The sequence below is a fragment of the Salmo salar genome, chromosome 26 (genome assembly GCF_965601325.2).
Source record: "Salmo salar chromosome 26, fSalSal1, whole genome shotgun sequence".
NCBI classification, from domain to species: domain Eukaryota; kingdom Metazoa; phylum Chordata; class Actinopteri; order Salmoniformes; family Salmonidae; genus Salmo; species Salmo salar.
This window is the reverse complement of record NC_138316.1, coordinates 31,345,001-31,359,498: the sequence shown is the minus strand read 5'-3', so window position 1 is coordinate 31,359,498 and position 14,498 is coordinate 31,345,001. Positions and strand designations below refer to the sequence as shown.

The window sequence follows — 14,498 nt, the reverse complement described above, 5'->3', positions numbered from 1 at the left end:
TATATATATATATATATATGTGTCAAATCAGCCAAGTGTGGAATTTCAAACACTAGTAATATCTATGAAATGCTATCATTTCTGACTTGTCTCATAAAAAAGGAAATTAATAGCAATGTGTGTGTAAATGCCTAACGTACTGTATGCACCTAACATATCACAGTCTTCTTCCTTTATGAAAGAAAGTCCGGCCAAAAGGTTAAGACCATGCTAACATCTAGAAATATCCCCTTAGTTTGGAGATTCAATGTCAACACTGGTATCTAATCACATCAGATGTATAGCTCCATAGAGAAAGACATTCAAACTATTAGGATGCACATTTTTCAGCTTGTTCACCTGTTACAAATCCATTGCTTCTAGAGAATACTTTTTTCCGGTGTAGGTTAACTGGCAGGTCATGCAGGGTAATAGACCATTACAAGCCAAGTCATGTCATAGTGGTAGTAGACAACTCCTGGTAGTTAAAGACCCCTGCAGGTGTAGTAGACAGTGGCTATCCATGTCCCATTCTGGGCTTGACCCCACTGGTTGAGTGGACACATTAAAAGGCCAACTTAACCTTGTTGCACACTGAGAAAGTCAATTTGGCCCACCGCTCGTGTGTGTGGTAACATACAACATATACATGCACAGGTACAAATGCACTCAACACACACACACACACACACACACACACACACACACACACACACACACACACACACACACACAGCAGCAGCATGGCAATGCAGCAGGGTATAGCTCAGTTCTCGTCCTCCCGTAGTTCACTGGGTAAGAACTTGTACTGCTGCTGTCTGATCTGAGACAGCTTCTTCCTGGCCTCCTCCAGCTCTCTCTCCTTCCTCAGCATCTCCTCCTGGGCTGCTATGATCTGGACACAGAATAGAACGGGCACCAGTTAGTACACAACACCTAGCTAATTAACACTAGGATAGAACAGGCACCAGTTAGTACACAACACCTAGCTAATTAACACTAGGATAGAACAGGCACCAGTTACTACACAACACCTAGCTAATTAACACTAGGATAGAACAGGCACCAGTTACTACACAACACCTAGCTAATTAACACTAGGATAGAACAGGCACCAGTTACTACACAACACCTAGCTAATTAACACTAGGATAGAACAGGCACCAGTTACTACACAACACCTAGCTAATTAACACTAGGATAGAACAGGCACCAGTTACTACACAACACCTAGCTAATTAACACTAGGATAGAACAGGCACCAGTTAGTACACAACACCTAGCTAATTAACACTAGGATAGAACAGGCACCAGTTACTACACAACACCTAGCTAATTAACACTAGGATAGAACAGGCACCAGTTACTACACAACACCTAGCTAATTAACACTAGGATAGAACAGGCACCAGTTACTACACAACACCTAGCTAATTAACACTAGGATAGAACAGGCACCAGTTACTACACAACACCTAGCTAATTAACACTAGGATAGAACAGGCACCAGTTACTACACAACACCTAGCTAATTAACACTAGGATAGAACAGGCACCAGTTACTACACAACACCTAGCTAATTAACACTAGGATAGAACAGGCACCAGTTACTACACAACACCTGATTCAAACCAGCCTGTACAACATACTGTACAGTGCTGTCAGCTCCTGATAACTGCTTGGAGTTGTTCTTAATGTGTCCACTTACAGAACTGAAAGGCTTGACAAGAGTAAATCTGGTTTGAAAAGTCTACATGTCACTGTGGAGTCTGCCAGAGCCCTGAAGTCTCACCTGAGCGATTCCTCCCACAAACTTGGTCTTGACCACCACATTGTCATCGTCTGCCTTGTGGAACGCTGCTTTCTGGGCCGCTCGGACCAGGTTGTCCGACGCCCTCTTTACTGCATTACCAGCAGCCTTTGGGAGGACAGTCCATCAATATCATACCACATAACATGTTACAACTATTACACAATGCTAATCACAAGATGTGTGTTTGTGGGGTTACACTGAATTCCAAATTGACCCCGAGCCCCGTCTCCCCCTGCACCCCTCCAGATCTGAAACAATTAGATAGGCGTGTAAGATCTACAGGAGTGCCTAGGAGGCAAGGGGCAATTTGTTACTCATCATCCTAGTACCTGTAGTCTCCTCATGGCCTCAGAGTCCTGGTCAGCTTTAACCTTACAGGCCACTAGGAGCTGGGCTGTGGAGGCTGCCACCTGCTTGGCTGACGAGATCAGCTTCTCCTCACTGGCTTGGCCCTGGACCGAGGCGTTAGCTGCCTCACACAGGTTACTGGTGGCTGCTGCTACCATCCTGGCCTGTAGGAGAGAACACAGAGAGAACGCTTCATATACATTTCAAAGATGCAATCCTTTAGAATTAATGATGTGTTCATTCCAGCTCTTCAAAAAAGGATTGACAAACGTTATTCAGCGGCTTTATTTAGATTGTGTGTGTAGGTGTGTGTACGTACCGCTGAGATGAGACCCTGGGACCACTGACCATCATCCACTGCGTTAGCTGGAATAGAGCCCACCTTGCCCTGAGCCACCAGCTCTCTCTGGGCAGCTGAAGCAGACTTGACCAGGGCACTGGTAGCTGCAGCGATGGACTTAGCTGCTTCCAGGATCTGCTCCTCAAAGTCCAGCGTTTCATCTGCTTGCTGAAGGGGAGACGAGACAGTCACAACTCAGACGTCTCACAGGAAGAGACAAAGATAGACAGCAATCATATTACATGGCAAACGGAATGGTTTTGATGTTGGAGTTTTAGAGTAAAGCTGTTCAAGTCTTTCAATTTCAAAATAGTTCACTGACAGATTTGTTTACAAATCCGTACTGTCTGCACTACAGAAACTTCTCAGTAACATCTGTTATTTGGGGCAAACTAAACGAAATAAGAACACAAAACACTTACAACTATTCTATGCCAAGTCATTCCAAGATTAGACCAGTCCCTCTCACACACAGTCTGTAGACAGGGCGGGACACTGTAGAAATATGTTTGATATATAGTTGGATTGAATAACAACCTAATATATCAAACATATCAGACAGAGGCCTGCAGAGAAGGCTTCCAGGGTTTATACTCTGACCAGAGGAGTACTTCTACAGTATATAGGGACAGATGGGCTACAACTAGAACTACAGGACAGGAGGGAGAGAGAGGGTGAAAGAAAGAGAAGGAGAGAGAAAGAGAGGGAGAGCAGGAGTGAGAAGGAAGGGAGGAACAGAAGGGTTAGAATCACAGACAGCAGGAAGGGGAGGGAGAAAGGGATTGAAAGAGGAAACGAGTGAAGGAGGGAGAGAGGAGGTAGCGGTGAGCAGAAGGTCAAAGTCAGAATAGAGTAGGGGGTTCCTCCTGAACAACGTACATGATATCAGCTACAGACAGACTGATAGTCTGGTAAACAGACCAAAGTACATATAGACGGGTGTACATACAGGTGTACAAACATGAATAAATCCAGAGACAGAGGTTGCCACTACTTTCACTGTATGTGAGGAGAGACAATACAAGTATTAGACATTCAAATAGTGAATAGAGCATCACCCTATGGATCTAACACTGACTCACGGCGACTGAACACCACAGAATCTGAGTGTCAAAACTGATGCGACACGGTCTCTAAACAGACAGCCAAACACAAACACCAACAAAGAGACAAGCACCAAGACAAAATTACTGACAGGATTGTCATTCTTGCTCCAACTTATGCATCCCATTTATGTTATTAGTGTAGAAATTGGGGGTTAAAAATACCCATGTGGCTTGTGAGGTACGTTGTGGGTGGTGTAGTGTCCTACCTTGGGCTTGGCTCTGGGTTTCAGCTGCTCCAGTTTCTTAGCCGCTGCTTCGATGGACGCTGCCGCCCCCAACAGCTCTGTCTCTGCTATCACTGTGGGGTCCTCTGGGTCCACCCACTCTGTGCCTGAAACACACACACAGTGAGTTACCACACACACAGCAGTGTATGAACAGAGCACGCCTCACAATATGGAGACCACAGAGACAGAACAAACGCCACATGACACGGCATGCACAGCAAATTAAGTGTGTTTAAGATTGAATCGCAATTATCTTATCAGTGACATTAAATACGCAAATGAAGAGCATCCACACTGCAATGGACATGGTGATGAGCATTTCACCATGTCTTTATGGTGAGATGGAAACTAAAATGAAGAGCATCCACACTGCAATGGCCAGGGTGATGAGCATTTCACCATGTCTTTATGGTGAGATGGAAACTAAAATGAAGAGCATCCACACTGCAATGGCCAGGGTGATAAGCATTTCACCATGTCTTTATGGTGAGATGGAAACTAAAATGAAGAGCATGATGGATGGATGGGGATATTGTTAGACTAACGGGCCTGTAAAGAGGGACAAATCAACAACGAATCTCAATGGAATGGTCGGCCCTGAATCACAACTGGTTACATTCTTAACTTACCTCCATCTGTGGCAAAGAAGGCAGGAACAGACTGTTAACAGAACACTCTGGATACATACAGTATATATGCTAAATGATCATTACTGTCCTATATTATGAACCAGGTGTACAGTAGTTCAGTGAAGTGTCTTCTCACCTTTCATGGCCTCAGCAGTCTGGATGAGTTCAGTAACAGCCCCAGCAACACGTTTAGAGTAGAACACCAGCTGCTGCTTCTGCTCTGCTGTAGGCCCCTGGAGGACCTGTTGATACACACAGAGTAGAGGTGGTTCAGGAAAACATCCCCATCATCACTATTATCACACCCACCCCCACCCAACCTACCAGCAGCACATGCTCCAGTAGGTCAATGTAACCTGTGGTGCACTCTGTCCCGTAGAGCAGCGCTCTGCTCCGTACGTCCTTGTTCACCTCCTGGTGGTAAGCTGCTTGCTGAGGGACACAGACACACAGTGTTAGGAGTCAGATGTTCCACTTTCCAGGTGGTCAGTATGGATGAGATGAGGAGTAATATCAATATCTGTTCTTCCTCTAACATCTACAACGTTTAGGGCCTAGGGACGATCACAACCTTGCATATAGTCAGCATGTTGAAAATGGCTGTGCTGGTCAGGGTTTAAGTATACAGGATAGGAGGGTAGGGGACAGAAGGTAGGGGGCATCTTCCCTAGTAAGGAGTATTGATCAGAACCTTGCATGTGGTCAGCATGTCGAAGATGGCCTTGCGACTCAGGTTAGCTGTGGAGATCACATCCTCCTGTCGTGCAGAGTTCCCAGCCGCCACTGCTTTGGCTGTTGCCGTGGTGATGCCCTTGGTCATGCGGATGAACTCTTCAGGCGTGGTCGACTTCTCCGGGACGTCTTTAGACTGGAACACCTGAAGAAACACAACACTCAATATGTTCTTAAAAACCTCACTGATTTAATATATCAAACAGCTCTCCATGTAATGTTGAATTGTACAGCCGTGTGCAGTACCACCTAACAGGGCTATATCCTATAATGACCTAACACACAACAGGCATACTAATGTGTCCCAATGTGGCAACACTGGTTGTTGAGTTAACTCTGGGTGATCTTATTGATCCCATGGTAATATCCGTGTTTGATCAAGGCTCTAGTTGTAGCTGCACTAGGAGGCTGTCCTGAGGGGAAACTGATAAAGCTAAGAGCTGGAACCACAAACTAATGGAGATCTGTGGTCCTCTGTCAGTTAAAGATAAGGATAGCAGGGAAAACACAGGGCCTGGGCCGTTCTAGAGCTCAGAGCTCATCTAGTGACGAGTATATAAACCGTTATGGTTGATGATTCAATATGTCAATGCTTTTATAGTATGTATCTAATAAAGCATTTCCAGCTTAGCTTGAGGACATGTTTAGGTCACAAAGCATAAATGAGAGAGCATGTCCATTGTCATCATCCTAATCAAGTCATTGATTAAATAAATCACTTTATAGATGACTGCTTACCGTGAGTTCCTGTTTAATACATTCAATGGTGGCCTCCAGGGCCCTGGTCCCCCGCGTGGCCTCGTCCTCCACAGCCTTCACCGTCTTCAGCAGGGACGTCACGTTGGTCACCATCACCTGGTGGGTTACCAGAGGGGGGACAATGGGGAGACAGGTCCAAGGATGTCAGTGAGAGAGACATCTTGCCTTTGGTGGGCGGAGAGAGTACCCTTTTTTTCTGTTGACAGTTTGCGTGTGCTGTTGGTATTATTATGTACGTAAACACCATATGGAACTGAAAGACGGGGAGCACAACAGCCATCAACATGAACCACAGCACTGCAGTTTGAGCTGAAATTAATATAAGCCATAATCTACCTGTTATCTACTGTTTGTCTACCTCAGGGATTGGAGAAGGTCCAAAAGCAGGTTAAAAGGAGTTCCCTGGATTACTATGACTACGTCCCAAATGGTATCCTATTCCCTATATAGTGCACTACTTTTAACCAGGGCCCCAAGTAGAGCACTATATAGGGAATAGGATACCATTTGGGACACAGCCCATCAGTCTGTTAAACTACATTTCCACCACATGCGCTAGGTAGGTAGTGGCTAACAGTGATTTTAGATCTCGCTTCCTTTCCACTTGGCTGGGTTATTGACAAGTGCTGGATGAGATTAGAGCATGGCGAGAAAGATGGTATGTTGATTAATGGCTAGGCCTAAAGGAGGGGGAGGAAATCTGCTGCTATGGCACACAACGACAGCATGCCTTCATCTGGTGTACTGGAAGCGCTCACCAGAACACCCTTTACGCACATATCAGACTGAGGAGGCATCCCGTTCACTTCTGCCATGTTTCTGGGGGACAACTGGGCGTAGATTACAAGATTTAATCTTACAATATTTTATTTCAGAGCACTAGACATAGTTCAAACAGAATTTGGCGGTTGCCCGGACACAGATTAAGCCTAGTGCTGGACTAAAAATCACTCTGTCAAGAAGATGTATAATAAGCTACAGCCAGGAGGGATGATGATGCAACAATGCCTGTTAGAGACAGCGGCCTTAGAGTCCTCCATGGGTCTCACTGGGTCTCCTACCTTGGCAGCACTCTTCAGCTGGTACATGGACGGGTCGTCTGCAGCCTTGCCCGCAGCACACTTAGTGGCTCCTATGAGCTCAGCCAGGGCCTTGGCCACGTCTTTCACTGCGTTGATCAGAACCACCTATACAGAACACACACACATCATCAGCTTATTAAGGACACAATCTGGGGTCGAGTCCATCCCAGGTTGGATACATCAATAGGTCCCCCTAAATAGCTACAGTACTTCCTACTTTTAATAGCAGTCTCTTTGAAGAAAGGAAAGTTGCAGTAGGCCTATGTTTCATTAATTAAAAACAGTCTAAAATGGTACAGTAATTCTGTCCACTAAGGACTGTTTTGGGAACAGAAGATGTCACCTAAAATGAATAATTGGTCACCTGTGTCTCTGGGTCGTCAGAGCCGATGCTGGCGGCGCCCAGTTTGACCACGTCAGTGAGCTGTGTGATGGTCTTAGCTGAGGACTGGGCAGCTTGGGCCAGTCTGTCCTGACCGGACGCTGCTCCAGACACCAACATCTTAGTGTCCTCCACCAGAGCCTTCGCTGTCTTCAATATGTTCTCCCTGGGAGGGGGTGCGGGGAGAGGGAGGAGAGAGACGGACAGACAAAGAGAGGCGGTCAAATCTCTAAACTTCTGCAGGTGTTACCATGGGTAAACATTACGTTTTTTTTTTATTCCAATGGTCTTATTAATACCATCCTGCTATGCGATGACCCTCCACCAACACATCAAAACTCTTAACCCACACAAAACGATAGCTCTTAACACTAGAACCCTAAAGCAGTCATTTTGACAGCTCATTATCTTTTTTGTTTTTATTACTCTGCCATTAACTCTTTCCCACTCCGTCCTTGACTTTCCTAAATAAGTCTAAAAACACACTGCCGTTGTTAGAATCGTAATATCACAAACAGAACTGGTGTAATAACCAGTTATAGGAGGGCATGTCATTTTTTTGAATGGTTTTTCCCCCTTGCCCCTCCTCCTCCCAACAGTAGGCCCTGCTCTGCTCCTCCTCCCAACAGTAGGGCCTGCTCTGCTCCTCCTCCCAACAGTAGGGCCTGCTCTGCTCCTCCTCCCAACAGTAGGGCCTGCTCTGCTCCTCCTCCCAACAGTAGGGCCTGCTCTGCTCTGCTCCTCCTCCCAACAGTAGGGCCTGCTCTGCTCTGCTCCTCCTCCCAACAGTAGGGCCTGCTCTGCTCTGCTCCTCCTCCCAACAGTAGGGCCTGCTCTGCTCTGCTCCTCCTCCCAACAGTAGGGCCTGCTCTGCTCTGCTCCTCCTCCCAACAGTAGGGCCTGCTCTGCTCTGCTCCTCCTCCCAACAGTAGGGCCTGCTCTGCTCTGCTCCTCCTCCCAACAGTAGGGCCTGCTCTGCTCTGCTCCTCCTCCCAACAGCAGGGCCTGCTCTGCTCTGCTCCTCCTCCCAACAGTAGGGCCTGCTCTGCTCCTCCTCCCAACAGTAGGGCCTGCTCTGCTCCTTCTTCCGACAGTTGAAAGTGGAGTCCCAAGTTTAAACTGAACCTAAACTCATTTCACACACACAACAGATGAAATAAATGAAGTATGATGTGGAAAAGGGGTGAGTTGATGAGCGAGGGGAAGCGAAAGAAGCTTACTAATGTAATCACCAATTGTGAATTAAGAACAGGGAGGGCCATTATATTGTATTGATCCATTCTGATCATCATTGTTGTATATCAGTACAACAAATCCAACCAGCCTTATGAGACTACTCTGGCCTACTTGGAGGACGCTACACAGCGAGAGCGTAATTGTTGAACGGCTTTCAATCTTTGGGAAAATATCCACATCTCGCAGCAGGAACTAGTTTCAGAGAATGTGGTGATGAGGCTTGTGGAACTTTACGTTAGCAAGTGGTGATGAGGCTTGTGGAACTTTACGTTAGCAAGGGGAGAACTGTCACCACGGACAATTTCTTCACTTCACTGTCATTGGCGAACAAGTTGCTTGCAAAGAAAACAAGTATGGCAGGCACCATAAACAAACAGACGGGAGCACCCTTCCTCTGCGCAAAATAAGGCACCTGCACAGCCGTTGTACTCAACAACAGTGCTGGAGAATGACAAGACAACGGGACACAAGCAAGAGAAAACCGGACACTATTACGCACTACAACGAAACAAAGGTATGTCCAAGTGTGTCAAGCATGTGAAAGTTAAGAAAATCGTGTCAACTGTTAGGACAAGGGATAATAGCTAAATGAAATCCTACTGATGAAGTACGAGCTGACAATAATTGTTTATTTTTGACTACTGTCATATTAACACATATTCATTGTAATGTCATTATTGCTGTTGTGCCAAGTTTCACTATTTATCGAGACCACTACTACTGATGTTGTCATCATTTGACCCTACTTCTAATGATGTTCAGGCTACTGATGTTGTCATGTTTTGACACTACTTCTAATGATGTTCAGGCTACTGATGTTGTCATCATTTGACCCTACTTCTAATGATGTTCAGGCTACTGATGTTGTCATGTTTTGACCCTACTTCTAATGATGTTCAGGCTACTGATGTTGTCATCATTTGACCCTACTTCTAATGATGTTCAGGCTACTGATGTTGTCATCATTTGACCCTACTTCTAATGATGTTCAGGCTACTGATGTTGTCATCATTTGACCCTACTTCTAATGATGTTCAGGCTACTGATGTTGTCATGTTTTGACCCTACTTCTAATGATGTTCAGGCTACTGATGTTGTCATGTTTTGACCCTACTTCTAATGATGTTCAGGCTACTGATGTTGTCATGTTTTGACCCTACTTCTAATGATGTTCAGGCTACTGATGTTGTCATGTTTTGACCCTACTTCTAATGATGTTCAGGCTACTGATGTTGTCATGTTTTGACACTACTTCTAATGATGTTCAGGCTACTGATGTTGTCATGTTTTGACCCTACTTCTAATGATGTTCAGGCTACTGATGTTGTCATCATTTGACCCTACTTCTAATGATGTTCAGGCTACTGATGTTGTCATGTTTTGACACTACTTCTAATGATGTTCAGGCTACTGATGTTGTCATGTTTTGACACTACTTCTAATGATGTTCAGGCTACTGATGTTGTCATCATTTGACCCTACTTCTAATGATGTTCAGGCTACTGATGTTGTCATCATTTGACCCTACTTCTAATGATGTTCAGGCTACTGATGTTGTCATCATTTGACCCTACTTCTAATGATGTTCAGGCTACTGATGTTGTCATGTTTTGACCCTACTTCTAATGATGTTCAGGCTACTGATGTTGTCATCATTTGACCCTACTTCTAATGATGTTCAGGCTACTGATGTTGTCATCATTTGACCCTACTTCTAATGATGTTCAGGCTACTGATGTTGTCATGTTTTGACCCTACTTCTAATGATGTTCAGGCTACTGATGTTGTCATCATTTGACCCTACTTCTAATGATGTTCAGGCTACTGATGTTGTCATGTTTTGACCCTACTTCTAATGATGTTCAGGCTACTGATGTTGTCATCATTTGACCCTACTTCTAATGATGTTCAGGCTACTGATGTTGTCATCATTTGACCCTACTTCTAATGATGTTCAGGCTACTGATGTTGTCATCATTTGACCCTACTTCTAATGATGTTCAGGCTACTGATGTTGTCATCATTTGACCCTACTTCTAATGATGTTCAGGCTACTGATGTTGTCATGTTTTGACCCTACTTCTAATGATGTTCAGGCTACTGATGTTGTCATCATTTGACCCTACTTCTAATGATGTTCAGGCTACTGATGTTGTCATGTTTTGACCCTACTTCTAATGATGTTCAGGCTACTGATGTTGTCATCATTTGACCCTACTTCTAATGATGTTCAGGCTACTGATGTTGTCATCATTTGACCATGCGTATTTTGACCCTACTTCTTGGTGGTTGGGGTATTTTCTTTTGTCTTTCTAAAAATAAGCTGTTACCATGTTCCTATGCATATGCTTTCTGTTTCATAGTTGTAACAAAGCACTTCACAAATAAAATGTATTCAAAACTAGAATTTTTGCGTTTGAGCATTACAGTAAAGGAAAATGCTACTGTGTAATTTGAAATAAAATACAAATCGGATTATCATGTTACCCAAGGCCTTCATAAACACAACCAAATGATCATTTTTGCTATAACATGAAATATATTAATTACACTGTTAGAATGTTGCAGTCAAAATGACTGCTCATTAGCTTGAAGGGGGTCCATAGATGCCAAGCGGTTCTAGTGTTAAAAAGATGACATCATTCAACCTTCAGAGGTTTCCATATCAAAGGTTGATCTTTGTCAGAGCATCTGCGGAGGCAGGGGTCAGGTAAGGTACAGTACGTCTGAAGTGTTTAATAGAAGTGTTTGGTCTGAAGTACTGAGCGACTTCCTCTCCTCCCAGTCTGAATGATTTGTAGTGTGACTCCAGTCCAGACACTTCCTCCTGCCTGATCACTAGGTTATATATCTTCCTGTCACTGAGTGCAGGGGCGGAGGTTGGCCTAAGGCGGCGGTTGGCCAAGTGTCTGAGGGTTTTCCCTCCACCTGTACTTGATTGATTAATTAAGGTCACTGATTAGTAAGGAAGTCCCCTCACCTGGTTGTCTAGGTCTTAATTGAAAGGAAAAACCAAAAACGTGCAGACACTCAGACTCCGTGGAATGAGTTTGACACCCCTGGCCTAAGGCCTGATTCCAGCTGTCTCTGTCACACACAACCTTGAGGGTGGATACAATTCAGTCCCATTCAAAATCTTATTTTCCCTAACCCCTACTCAATGTAAATAGTCTGGGTGGCCATTTGATTAGTTCAGTTGGTCAGCAGTCTTATGGCTTGGGGGTAGAAGCTGTTAAGGAGCCTTTTGGTCCTAGACTTGGCGAACCGGTACCACTTGCCGTGCGGTAGCAGAGAGAACAGTTCATGACTTTGTTGCCAGGAGTCTGACAATTCTTTGGGTCTTCCTCTGACACGCCTAGTATATAGGTCCTGATGTCAGGAAGCTTGGCCACAGAGATGTACTGGGCCGTACGCACTACCCTCTGTAGCGCCTTCCGGTCAGATGCCGAGCAGTTGCCATACAGTGATGCAACCGGTCAGGATGCAGCTGTAGAAATTTGAGAATGTGGGGACCCATGCCAAATCTTTTCAGTCTCCTGAGGGGGAAAAGGTGTTGTCGTGCCCTCTTCACAACTGTCTTGGTGTGTTTGGACCATTATAGTTTGTTGGTGATGTGGACACCAAGGAACTTGAAACTCTCGACCCGCTCCACTACAGCCCCGCCAATGTTAATGGGGGCCTGTTCGGCCCTCCTTTTCCTGTAGTCCACGGTCAGCTCCTCTGTCTTGCTCACATTGAGAGGTTGTTGTCCTGACACCACACTGACAGGTCTCTAACCTCCTCCCTATAGGCTGTCTCATCGTTGTCGGTGATCAGGACTACCACTGTTGTTTCATCAGCAAACGTAATGATGGTGTTGGAGTCGTGCTTGGCCACGCAGTCGTGGGTGAACAGGGAGTACAGGAGGACGCAGCCGAGGGTCATTGTCAGAAAGTCCAGGATCCAGTTGCAGAGGGAGGTGTTAGTCCCAGGGTCCTTAGCTTAGAGATGAGCTTTGTGGGAACTATGGTGCTGAACGCTGAGCTGTAGTCAATGAACAGCATTCTCACATAGGTGTTCCTTTTGTCCAGGTGGGAAAGGGCAGTGTGGAGTGCGATTGAGATTGCGTCATCTGTGGATCTGTTGAGGCGGTATGCGAATTGGGGTGGGTCTAGAGTTTCTGGCATGATGGTGTTGATGTGAGCTATGACTAGCCTTTCAAAGCACTTCATGGCTCCCAACGTGAGTGCTACGGGGCAGTAGTCATTTAGGCAGGTGACCTTCGCTACCTTGGGCACAGGCACTATGGTGGTCTGTTTTAAACATGTAGGTATTACAGACTTGGCCAGGAAGAGGTTGAACATGTCAATGAAGACACTTGCCAGTTGGTCCGCGCATGCTTTGAGTACAAGTCCTGGTAATCCATCTTTGTTCTGTATTGACGCTTTGCCTGTTTGATGGTTCGTCTTTCCCGAACCCAAAAACCTAACCTTAACCCTAAAACTAACCCGAGCACTAACCCTTAATGTAATTCTAACCCTAACCCTAATTCTAACTCTAAACCCCCTAGAAATAGCACTTGACCTTGTGGGGACTAACAAAATGTCCCCAGTTACTCAAATTTTTGTTTCATTACTATTCTTGTAGGGATACACAGACCTGTGGTCAGCGAAGGACTCGTCATTCTCTGCGTTGAGTGTGCCAGCGGAGGCGAACATGATGGTGGTGTCCAGGTCAGCGATGATGCCAGATACAGCACTGGCAGCTGTGATGCAGGCCTGAGTGCCCTTATTACCAGCCTGTAGGGCCGACAGCACCATCGACACCTGGGGAGACACACAGACAAACTGCTCAGTTTGATACATCCAGAGAGACACACGCAGAGACAACACACACTGAGGACTCCTGTAGGAGCCACAAACAAACAATCACAGATCACAGCCTCCATTGACACTGGGCTAGATCAGAGAAAGGAGTTGGTGTGACTGTCGGTGTGTTTCTCTTGTTGGTGTGTGATTGCTACAGGACTCGTGTTGCAGGAGGTGGTGGTTTTTGCAGTGTTTTATGGTTGTGCTCTTGTCTTCTTTTGTTTTCTTTCACTGCAGTGCTCTCACAGATGTATTGATGTGTTGGTCTAATGTCTATCCATATCAGATGCAGACCATAGGAACTAGAGAACCCGTCCAGTCAAAATGACAGCTACATGGCACGCTGATTTCCTCTGCTACCTACTCAGCTGAGAGAACATTTGGCAAATCAGAGAGCGGGCGAGCGAGCGCCAGACCGAGCGAGTGAGCGAGCGAGCGAGCGCCAGACAGACAGAGCGAGCGAGCGAGCGAGCGCCAGACAGACAGAGCGAGCGAGCGAGCGCCAGACAGACAGACAGAGCGAGCGAGCGCCAGACAGACAGACAGAGCGAGAGAGCGAGCGAGCGCCAGACAGACAGAGCGAGAGAGCGAGCGAGCGAGCGAGCGAGCGCCAGACAGACAGAGCGAGAGAGCGAGCGAGCGCCAGACAGACAGAGCGAGAGAGCGAGCGAGCGCCAGACAGACAGAGCGATGGAGAAGCGAGCGAGCGCCAGACAGACAGAGCGAGAGAGCGCCAGACAGACAGAGCGGGGGAGAGCGAGCGAGCGCCAGACAGACAGAGCGAGCGAGCGACAGAGAGAGAGAGAGAGGAGAGCGAGCGACAGAGAGAGAGCGAGCGACAGAGAGAGAGCGAGAGCGACAGAGAGAGAGAGAGAGCGACAGAGAGAGCGAGCGAGCGACAGAGAGAGCGAGCGAGCGAGCGAGCGCCAGACAGACAGAGCGAGCGAGCGCCAGACAGACAGACAGAGCGAGAGAGAGCGAGCGAGCGCCAGACAGACAGACAGAGCGAGAGAGCGA

The 14,498-nt window shown here is 46.3% G+C and overlaps 1 protein-coding gene across 3 annotated transcripts in view; it reads right to left on the bottom strand.

Annotated features, from left to right (window-relative positions):
- Positions 1–14,498, bottom strand: part of LOC106587616 (talin-2) — a 127,964-nt gene continuing 113,466 nt past the window's right edge. For 2 of the 3 annotated variants that reach the window (XM_082969611.1, XM_082969610.1), the window contains 13 exons: positions 13,273–13,439; positions 7,381–7,564; positions 6,996–7,121; positions 6,693–6,764; positions 5,914–6,030; positions 5,135–5,320; positions 4,768–4,875; positions 4,580–4,685; positions 3,794–3,918; positions 2,461–2,649; positions 2,123–2,305; positions 1,773–1,898; positions 1–874 (listed from right to left, as the gene is read on the bottom strand). In XM_082969611.1, the coding sequence (XP_082825737.1) occupies positions 746–874; positions 1,773–1,898; positions 2,123–2,305; positions 2,461–2,649; positions 3,794–3,918; positions 4,580–4,685; positions 4,768–4,875; positions 5,135–5,320; positions 5,914–6,030; positions 6,693–6,764; positions 6,996–7,121; positions 7,381–7,564; positions 13,273–13,439 (1,818 nt within the window). In that variant the 3' untranslated portion in view covers positions 1–745. The remainder of the gene's footprint in view (positions 875–1,772; positions 1,899–2,122; positions 2,306–2,460; positions 2,650–3,793; positions 3,919–4,579; positions 4,686–4,767; positions 4,876–5,134; positions 5,321–5,913; positions 6,031–6,692; positions 6,765–6,995; positions 7,122–7,380; positions 7,565–13,272; positions 13,440–14,498) is intronic. The other variant, XM_082969612.1, reaches the window with a different exon arrangement.